Raw genomic sequence first — 10,000 nt, 5'->3', positions numbered from 1 at the left:
GGGCCATCCCTATCCCTCATACCACCATATCTTTGGTTTGCATCACCATATCTATCTCTATACCCGTCTCTGCTGCTGCTGCTGTTGCTGCTGCTGCTGCTGCTGCCGCCTCTGCTGCTGCTGCTGTAGTCCGGCCGCATAGAAGCAGCACGGATCTCCGTCTGCAACCTCTTAGGGGGGCCCCCAAGGGCATTAAGTGGTTCCCTCTTAGGAGGGGCCTGCACCGTCTTGCTGCTGCTGTTGCTGCTGTTGCTGCTGGTGCTGCTGGTGGTAGTGGTGCCCTCAGTTCCTTGGGTGGCGCTAGTGGTGCCATCGCTGCTGCTTCCGGTGGTCGTGCTGCTGCTGCTGCTGCTGCTGTTGCTGCTGCCACTGCTGGCGGCGTCTGCGGCCTTGTTAGAGGCGTTGCTGCCACCGCTGCTGCTCTCTGGAGGTTTGCTGTTGCTGCTGCTGCTGCTGCTGCTCCCTGGAGAGCTAGTCTTTGGGTTGCTGCTGTTACTGGAGTCCTGGCTGCTGCTGCTGCTATTGCTGCTGTTGTTGTCGTTGCTGCTACCACTACCGGAAGCTGCCCCGTTGGCCACAGGCTTTGGTGTCGTTGCTGCTGCTGTTGCTTCTTCTTCTTCTGCCGCTGCAGGTGTTGTTGCAGCAGCAGCAGCAGACGAGCTTGGCGTAGCTGTTTCTTCAGCAGCAACAGCAGCAGCAGTTTCTGCTGCTGCTGCAGTTTCTACACCGTCTGGTGCTGTCATGATGTACTATTAGGTATAATCAGTTAAGGAAACAACCCGTAAAAAGTTGCTGCTGCTGCTGCAGTGCAGCAGCTAAGCGTTCTGGAGTTGCTGCTGCTGCTGCACTGTTGCTGCTGCTGCTGCTGCTTGCTGCGCTGTTAACAGCAGCAGCAAGGACACAAGAGAATAATGTAACAAATAGAGCAGCAACAATAAAAAAAAGAAAAAAAACAAATAATAAGGGAAGAACAAGAGGTAGATCCTCCCTCTCTTTTGGGGCTTTTTCTTAAGCACTGTGCATGCAAAAAGCAGCAGCAGCTGCTGCTGCTACTGCTGCTACAGCAACTGCAGCAGCTAAGGCTTCAAAAAAAGCATTCTTACTTAACAAGCATCCTGTATCTCTCACTGCAGCAAGAAGACAGCAGCAAACCGATTCCTACGTGGGGGCCGTGCAGCCCCTGTTGCGCTGCTGCAGCAGCAGCTGCTGCACCTGCTGCTGCTCCTCTTCCTCCTCCTCCTGCTGTTTCTGCTGCTGTTAATGGCTTTACTAGTTTACGCAGGTGAAGCAGCAGTGCCACCTGCGCAGCAGCAGACGCAACACAGCTGCTAGCGCAGCTGGGTCAACCGCAGCAGCAACAGCAACAGCAGCAGCAACAGCAGCAGCAACAGCAACAGCAGCAGCAGCAGCAGCAGCAGAAGCAATAACGAGGAGCTCGCAGTGACAACGCGACAAACATAACAGACGTATGCGGGTGTAACGGCAGCAGGCCTGCAGTATCAGCAGCCACAGCAGCAGCCACAGCAGCAGCCACAGCAGCAGCAGCAGGTGTGGCAGCTGGAGCAGAAGTACCTTGCTAAGCGGCACGTGCCGCAGCAGCAACAGCAGCAGCAGCATCAGCAGCAGCAACAGCAACAGCAGCAACAGCAACAGCAGCAACAGCAGCAGCAGCAGGATGTCAAAGCAAGGACGCCGTAAGGGTTGCAGACAGCGAGACGAGGAAGAAGAGTACGACGGCTGTCTTGCTGCTCCTGCTGCTGCTGCTGCTGCAGCAGCAGGAAGAAGATGGAAGAAAAGAGAGGCACCTGAACTCGGCCTTATTACTGCACAAGAAGATGTAGAGGCATCCAGGTAAACCCTAAACCCTAAACCCTAAACCCTAGTCTCTAAACCCTAAACCCGAAACCCTAGTCTCTAAACCCTAAACACTAAACCCTAGTTTCTAAACCCTACTAAACCCTAGCAGAGCTGTCTAAACCCTAAACCCTAGGCGAAGTGCTGTATAAACCCTAAACCCTAGGCGAATTATCTAAACCCTAAACCCTAAACCATTAACAGCTAGATTGGAGGTGTTATAAACCCTAGATTGTTTCTGTATTGATATTTATAATGCTGAACCCTAAACCCTCATAAACCCTAAACCCTCATAAACCCTAAACCCTCATAAACCCTAAACCCTCTTATATACCCTCATAAACCCTAAACCCTCATAAACCCTAAACCCTCATATATACCCTCATAAACCCTAAACCCTCATATATACCCTCATAAACCCTAAACCCTAATAAACCCTCTTACACCCTCATAGACTTTCCTAAACCGTAAACCCTAGTGTATTTTGCTGCTGTATAGAAAGTAGATATGTCTTGCTGCTGCTGCTGCTGCTGTTGGGTGTATATACAGGGTAGGTGTTGCTTCTTGGGTAGCAGCGCATGCAGGGAATTCTTCTTTGCTGCCTCGTCATCTTTGCTGTTGCTGCGGCATGCCTGCTAGCTTCCGGTGTACGAAGTGCTGCAAGAAGCGTACAAAGAGCAGCAGCAGCAGCAGCAGCAGCAGCAGCGGCATGGTACCAGCAGGTGCAACAGCAACAGCAGCAGCAGCAACAACAGGTGAATATTTCTGCAGCATAGAGTGTCTAACTATACATGTGGCAGCAGGTTGTACACGACGCCACCTCCTTAACTGGTAACGTGCTGCTGCTGCTGCTGCTGCTGCTGCAACAGCTGCTGCTGCAGTTCATGATGCTGCAGTTGCTGCAGAACCTGCTGCAACCGCTGTTGCAGCAGGTGCTGCTGCAGCGGGTGCCGTTGCTGCTGCTGCTGTTATTGCAATTAATTACTCGCATGCATTTGCTGCAATTTGACGCGGCAGCAGCAACAGCAACGGGGGCAGCAGCACACAACAGTAGCAGCAGCAACAACAACAAGCAGCAGCAACATATTTTGGTCCCTGCTGCAACAACAAAGACATCTAATTGTTTTCTTCCTTGCCTTCTTGGCTTTAAGTGTATCTGCTTCCGCATTTGCTGCTGCTGCTGCTGCTGCTGCTGTTGCTGCTGCTGCTGCTCCTGCTGCTGCACTTGCTGCTGCTACAACTGTCTCCTCCTGTCTACGTAGCTGCTGTAACGGGTTCTGCTGCAGCAGCTGCTGCTGCAGCCGCTGCAGCAGCACCAACTGTAGCTGCCGTGGCGGCCGGGTGCCATTTGCTGCTCTGGATTCCGCTGCAGTAGCAGCAGCCCCAGTATGTAGCACGAGTAGCAGCAGTAGCAGCAGCAGCAGCAGCAGCAGCAGGTTAATGTATATGTAGCTGTCTCCATAGACAGAAGCAAACAAAAGAAGAGACAAAAAAGGAGACAAAAAAGGAGACAAAAAAAGCAGACAAAAAAGGAGACAAAAAAGGAGACACATAGAGAGAACCTTCAAGGAAGGAAAGAGGAAGAAAGTCCCGGTCAGTGTGCTGCAGCAGCAGCACTATTTTTGCTGCTGCTGCTGCTGCAGCACAAATGTTGCTGCTGCGGCTGCTTCTGCTGCTGCAGAAAATCGAGGTCCAATGCCTACAAGAGTGATGTTCTGCAGAGGTGGCAGCAGACTGTTGCTGCTGCTGTTGCTGCAGCAGCAGCAGCAGCAGAAGCAGCACCAGATGTTGCTACTCCAACACGGGGGAAGAGGCACCTAATGGGGCCCTGTGGTAGTCAAGGCTACCGCAAGCAGCAGCAGCTTCTGCGTCTGCTGCTGCAACGACTGCCTCATCTTCTGCTGCTGCTGCTGCTGCTTCTTGTGCTGCTGCGTTCTCTGCAGCAGCAACCGCATCAGCAGCAGCAGCTGCTGCTGCTGCATCACGATCGTGGGGACAGTCTACTTCTTGAGGCAGCTCTCCAGATGTCACTGGCTGCCTCCTGCTGTCTCCTGCTGCTGCTGCTGCTGCTGCAAACTGCGTACGTTGCTGCTGCACGAAGGGGGCTCTGTCCCCGTGACGTGCTGCTGCTGTCTTGCTGCCTGCGCTAGTACCCCTTCTATCCACGGCAAAGGGCCTAGCAGCAGCCGCAGCAGCAGGTGCAGCAGCAGCAGCAACAGTAGATGCAGCAGCAGGTCTTCCTGCATGCGTTCTGTGGGGTGTACCACGGAAGTTTTGTCTGCGGATACTGCTGCTGCTGCTGCGGTTGCTGCTGTTGCTGCGGTGCAGCCGCAGCCTGTCATTCCTGGTGGTGCTGCTGCTGCGCATGCATGCAACATTGCTGTTTAGTCGGTCTTGATTGCTGCTCTTTATTGGGCGCAATACATGCTGCCTCCTGCTGCTGCTGCTCGTGCTGCTGCTGCTGCGGCGCCCCCTGCGGGGTTCAGGGGCTCTGCTGCAGTCCTCCGATCGGTCTCTTACCCCAAAGCAACCACCATTCCTGCTGCTGCTGCTGCTGCTGCTGCTGTAGGGCAGGTACCTGGTGCTGCTGCTGCTGTAGGGCGGGTACCTGCTGCTGCTGCTGCTGCTGTATGGCGGGTATCTGCTACTGCTGCTGATGTCGCTGTAGGGCGGGTGTCTGCTGCTGCTGCTGATGCTGCTGTAAGGCGGATATCTGCTGCTGCTGCTGCAGCTGTACGGCGGGAATCTGCTGCTGCTGCTACCAGGAGGGTATCTGCTGTTGCTGTTGCTATTATCCGGCGGGTATCTGCTGCTGTTGCTGTAGGGCGGGTATCTGCTGCTGCTGCTGCAGTTGTAGGGCGGAAATCTGCTGCCGCCGCCGCTGCAGTGGTAGGGCGGAAATCTGCTGCTGTTGCTGCTGCTGCTGTGAGGGGGGTATCTGCTGGTGTCGCTGCTGTTGTATGGAATATATCTGCTGCTGCTGCTGCTGCTGCTGCTCTCTGGAGGATATCTGCTGCTGCTGTAATGCGGATATTTGCTGTTGCTTTTGCTGCAGCTTCTGCTGCTCCTCCTCCTTTGATGCGGATACCTGCTGCGGCTGCTGCTGCGACGCCGTCTTTGGGCCTGATATTTGCTGCTGCTGCGGCTCCTGCTGATGTCGCTGCGGCTGCGGTTTCTGTTGTTGTTGCTGCTGCTGCTGCTGTGGGGCGCAGGCCTGAAGCTGGCCCCAACGTGGCTACCAACTTTGGTGGTTTCTTTGTCTTGAACATATCGGCCTTTGCTGCTGCTGCTGCTGCTGCTGCTGCTGCTTTGAGGTTGAAGGACAGGGGAGCTGCTGCTGCCAAGAGGAGGTTCGCTGCTGCGCGGTCGTTCTGAGGGGGCTGTGCTGCCCCTCAGATGCTGCGATTCCTCCCGAGCAGAACTGCTGCTACTGCTGCTGCTGCTGCTGCTATCAGGCTTGCTGTTGCTGCTGCTTCTGCTGCGGCTGTAGATACAGCTGGCGGGGCTTCTGCTGATGCTCCTGCTAACACTGCGGCTAACACTTCGGCCCCAGCTAGCAGGTAGCCGTCTCACCTGTTGCTGCAGCTGCTGCCGTTGCTGCTGCTGTTGGTGCTCTTTTTGCTGCTGCTGCAGCTGCTGCCCGCTGCGACTTCTGCTGCGAGGCGTTCGGGAAGGTGTCTGTGCGGCTGCAACCCCTGGTGCTGCTGCTGCTGCTGCTGCCTTTGATGCTGTGGCTGCTGTTGCATGCGCAGCAGCTGCTGGCGATGCACTTTGTGGGGAAGTCTCCTTGATGCATGCAGCTTGCTGCTGCCCTCTGTACACAACGGAAGCATCTGAGTCGCTGCTGTTGCCGCTGCTGCTGCTGCTGATTACTAACGCCTCAATGGCGCATTTGCTGTTGCCTCTGCTCCGACTTCTGCTGCTGCTGCTGCTTCTGCTGCTGCTGCTGCTGCATCGGATGATCTCTGTCTCAGTTACAGGTTGGCACACAGCGCGTGAACGCTGCGGGGTCGGTTCTTGCTTCTTTTTGCTAGTAAGCAATCTGCTGCTGCTGCTGCTGCTGCTGCTGCGACTGCGACTGCGGCTGCCAGATTTGCTTCTCTTCTCAAGCCGCTGCAGCTGCCGCAGCAGCCGCTGCTGCTGCTTCTCTAGGCGTCTCCTTGTCTCCTCTCTGTGTGTCTCCTTCCTTAAAGCATCATAATTTAGCTTAAAGGCGCAGCGTACGCAGACGCGACACTGCACGAGGGCCTGCAGCAGCAGCAGCAACAGCAGCAGCACCAACAGCAGCAGCAGTATATTAATGTATGCCGACTCACAGGAAGCAGCAGCAGCAGCAGTAAATATGCATGCAACGGATCCCACAGAGCAGCAGCACCGCAAAGTGCAGATGCAGCGGCACAGGAGCAGCACGCGAGTGTAGCAGAAGCATCACCAGCAGCAACGCCAGCAGCAGCTTGAGCAGCAAAACAGCAGCAACAAAACAGCAGCAGCACAGCAGCAGCAAAACAGCTGCATGCCTGTTTGGCCTCTCCGTTTTCTGTGTAGCTGAAGTGCAGCTGATAGGTACGAAGTTGCTGCAGCACTTGCTGCTGCTGCTGTAGCTGCTGCTGCTGCTCTAGGAGGCGGCGCATCTTATGATCTTCGGTAAGGTCAATAGCAGGGGCAGCAGCAGCTACTGCTGCTGCAGCTTCCTCTGCTGCTGCAGTCTTTGCTGCAGCTGCCTGGGTTGCTTCTTCGAGTGCAGCAGCAGCAGCAGCAGCCCGATCAGCAGCACGTGCAGCAGCGTCTGCCAGCCGTTTGCTGCTGCGGTCTTCGTTTGCTTTGCCTGCTGCTGCAGCAAATGCAGCAGATCGCGCATCAGAAGCAGTAGCTGCTGCTGCTGCTTGCAGCTCCTTTACTCTTGCTTTTGCTGCTTCCTTCTCTTTGTTGCGCTGCAGCAGAGCAGCACGAAGGAAGTCTTCCTCTGGTAACCCCCTCTCCTTGCGTAGAGCAGCAATTTGCTGCTGCAGCAGCAGCAGAGCTGCTGCAGTGTCTCTCTGCTTCTTCTGCGTGCGGCAGCTGCTGCCCCCACAAAAGCGACCCCCGATCCCCGCAGCAGCTTCCTCTGCAGTGCGCCAGCGAAAACCTATCTGCAGCAGCAGCAACAGCAGCAGCAGCAGATGACAGCAAAGTTCAATCAACAGTACACATAGACACACCAGCCACCGCCTGCAGCAGCAGCAACACAAGCAGCGGCAACAGCAGCAGCAGCAGCAGCGCACTGTCCAGTCAGCAGCAGCAACAGCAGCGGCAACAGCAACAGCAGCAACGGCAGCAGCAGCAGTAGCAGCAGCAGCAGCAGCAGCAGACCTGTCCCTTGCTATATCTGCTCAAGTCGCAAATTACAAAAGGCAAACCCGTAGAGACCGCAGACCCCTCCCTCTGATGACACACACACACAAACCCTAAACCCTAAACCCTAAACCCTAAACCCTAAACCCTAAACCCTAGGCTCTGGGAATATATGGCGATCGTTGGATGAAGCAGCAGCTCGCTGCAGAGGGGCTAAACGATCCTGTTTCTAATGCAAGCAATACTGCTGCTGCTGCTGCTGCTTCTGCTGCTCCTGTTCCTGTTGCTGCTGGTGCTGCTGTTGCTGCTGCTGCTGCTGCTGCTGTTCGACCCACTCGATGTTCATCTGCAGCAGAGACAGCAGCAGCAACACTTGCAAGAGCTCCCCGCGGCCTCCCTCTTCCTTCTGCTGCTGCTGTTGCTGTTGTTGTTGCTGCTGCTGCTGTTGCTGTTGCTGCTGCTGCAGATTGAGGCCTGCTAGTTAACACGACCGTTCTCTTAGTTCCCTGGTATGTTGCCGTTGCTGCTGCTGCTGGTGCTGCTGCTGCTACTGCTGCTGGCTCACGAGGTGTAGCGAGCCTCGCTCCCGTTGCTGCTGAAGTGTTTGCTGCTGCTGCTGCTGAAGTGTTTGCTGCTACTGGGGTCTTCGCTGCTGCTGCGGTGGTGCAGGCTGCTGCTGCTGCTGCCGGTGACTCACTTGATGCTGCAGGCCTTGCTGTTGCCGCAGACTCTCTCTGTGGCGCAGCTTTGCCTGCTTCTGCTGCTGTTGCTGTTGCTGTTGCTGCTGCTGTTGCTGCTGCTGTTGCTGCTGCTGTTGCTGCTGCTGTTGCTGCTGCTGTTGCTGCTGCTGTTGCTGCTGTTGTTGCTGCTGCTGTTGCTGTGCTGTTCGTTGCTGGATTCCTTACCCGGGAAGACGTGTCTGCAGCGCCACCAGCAGCAGCAGCGGGAGCAGCAGCAGCAGCAGTCTTTGCTACTGTTGCTTCCCTTTCTCCATGACTCTTTGCTGCAGATACATTTGCTGATGCTGCAGCAGAAGTGCGTCTTGCAGCAGCAGCAGCACCTGCTGCTGCTGCTGCTGGCTCTGCATGCACTCTTAACGTTTTATCTGCTGCTGATAATATTGCTGCTGCTGTTGCATTTTGTTTTGCTGCTGTTGCTGTTGCTGGTATGTGCTTACCCTTCCCCTGGACGTCCTTTTCATCTACTGGTGCTGCTGCTGCTGCTGCTGCTGCTGCTGCGTTTCTTGCTGTCGGTGGTGGTGTTTCTGCTTCTCCCCTACCTCTGCGTGCTGCTGGTGTTAGCTGCACGCTTTTTGTTGTTGCAGCCTGGCTTGTTGTTGTTGCTGCTGCTGCAGTTTGTATATTTGTTGCTGCAATGCATCTTGCAGCTGCTGCTTCCTCCCTGCATGCAACAGAAGCGGCAGCAGCACGGGGCTCTGCTGCTGATGCCGAAGCCCTGGGGCCTTCCTGCAGGATAACTCGTCTGCGGTGCGGTTGCTGCTGCTGCTGCTGCTGCTGCTGTTTGTGCTGCTGATGGCCTACACCTGCTGCTGCTCGTGCGGCTGCTGCTGCTGCTGGCGGTAGGATGCGTTGCGGCCAGTCACCTGCTGCTGTATGTGGGGGGGCCCTCTTTGTAGGAGGAAGCCTCAGGGGGGGCCTCTCTGGGTACTGTCTGCTGCTGCTGCTGCTACTACTACTACTACTAGTACTGCTGCTTAGAAGAGGGAAGACACGACGAAGATGCAGAGGAGGGGAATCCCCCACATGGCGGTGGCGGCGCATGCCCATTAGCAGCAGCAAATCAGTTGTGTTGCTGTTCCTGTTGCTGTTTGCGTTGTTGCTGCAGTAGCAGCGTTATCTGTTTCGATATCCGTGCTGCTGCAACAGCAGCTGCTGCTGCTGTTGCTGCTGCTGATGCTGCTGATGCTGATGCTGCTCCCGGTGCTGCTATTGTTGCTGTTGCTGTTGCCGTTGCAGGGTGCACGGCAAGGACGGCTGGGGCAGCAGAAGGAAGTGAGCAGCTTGCTAGGACATGCAGCAGGAGCTGCTGCTGCAGCTGTTAGAGGAAATAATGCAGCAGCTGTTGCAGATGTAGAAGGATATAAATCCGTTTCTATTAAGAAGAAGAAAATGTTGAGGAAGAAGATTATAATGTAAGAGGCCTCTTTGCTACCCTTAGGGTTTATGCAGCTTCCCAGCGGGGCTGTTCTTATTTAGGGTTTAGGGTTTAGGGTTTAGGGTTTGGCAGGCTCTCCCTTCTGTTAGCCCCGCTTCTCCTACAGCGAAGAACACCGCTGCTGCTTTTGCTGCCGATGCTGCTGCTGCTGCTGCTACGCTGCTGCAGCAGAACATTGGTGGTGGGGGGCCCATGGGGCCCCCATCAGTGCTTCTGCTGCGGCAAGGGCTTCTCTGGGGCTGTTGCTACTGTTGTCTTGCAAGAGTACATTATCATAAATAAAAATAATTTACAATGTTTTATTATTGGCATAGAGGACAAGCAGCTGTCTGCTGCCCTGCCTGGTGTTGTAGTGCAGCTAGCTGCACACCAGCAACAGCAGGAGCACCAGATGCAGCAGCAGCAGAAAAACAGAGGCAGCAGCTGGCGGGGTCGTGCCATTTTATTTATACCCTGCCTCTGTCGTCTGTTAGATATAAATAATATACATCGACTTTATTAAGTCTTTATTTTTCTTAAGTGTCATGTAGTCCTTTAGGCAGTTATTACTCTAACTTGCGTGAATTGATGTATTAGGTGGGTCTGGTATGTTTCTTCGTACGAATATTCTTATTAGCTGCTGTATATATATATATATTAT

The 10,000-nt window shown here is 54.9% G+C and overlaps 2 protein-coding genes across 2 annotated transcripts in view; both read right to left on the bottom strand.

The window, feature by feature from the left end:
- EMWEY_00044990 (DEAD-box ATP-dependent RNA helicase, putative) overlaps positions 1 to 743 on the bottom strand; it is a gene marked incomplete at both ends in the record, with an annotated part of 3,788 nt that extends 3,045 nt beyond the window's left edge. Inside the window, one exon of the mRNA XM_013479093.1 lies at positions 1 to 743. This exon is cut by the window's left edge and continues 529 nt beyond it. Coding sequence (XP_013334547.1) covers positions 1 to 743 — 743 coding nt within the window.
- Positions 744 to 3,645: 2,902 nt separating this feature from the next.
- EMWEY_00044980 (hypothetical protein, conserved) lies at positions 3,646 to 8,966 on the bottom strand (the record flags this gene model as incomplete). The annotated part of the gene is made up of 6 exons (XM_013479092.1): positions 3,646 to 4,030; positions 4,375 to 5,234; positions 5,428 to 6,102; positions 6,438 to 6,983; positions 7,204 to 7,275; positions 7,521 to 8,966. 6 exons carry the CDS (start codon positions 8,964 to 8,966, stop codon positions 3,646 to 3,648), a joined length of 3,984 nt encoding a protein of 1,327 aa, XP_013334546.1.
- Positions 8,967 to 10,000: the final 1,034 nt, after the last annotated feature.

This window comes from Eimeria maxima, genomic scaffold (genome assembly GCF_000499605.1).
Source record: "Eimeria maxima Weybridge genomic scaffold, Emw_scaff880, whole genome shotgun sequence".
Lineage (NCBI taxonomy): Eukaryota > Apicomplexa > Conoidasida > Eucoccidiorida > Eimeriidae > Eimeria > Eimeria maxima.
The sequence above is the reverse complement of the archived record's forward strand: the minus strand, read 5'-3'. Positions and strand labels throughout refer to the sequence as shown.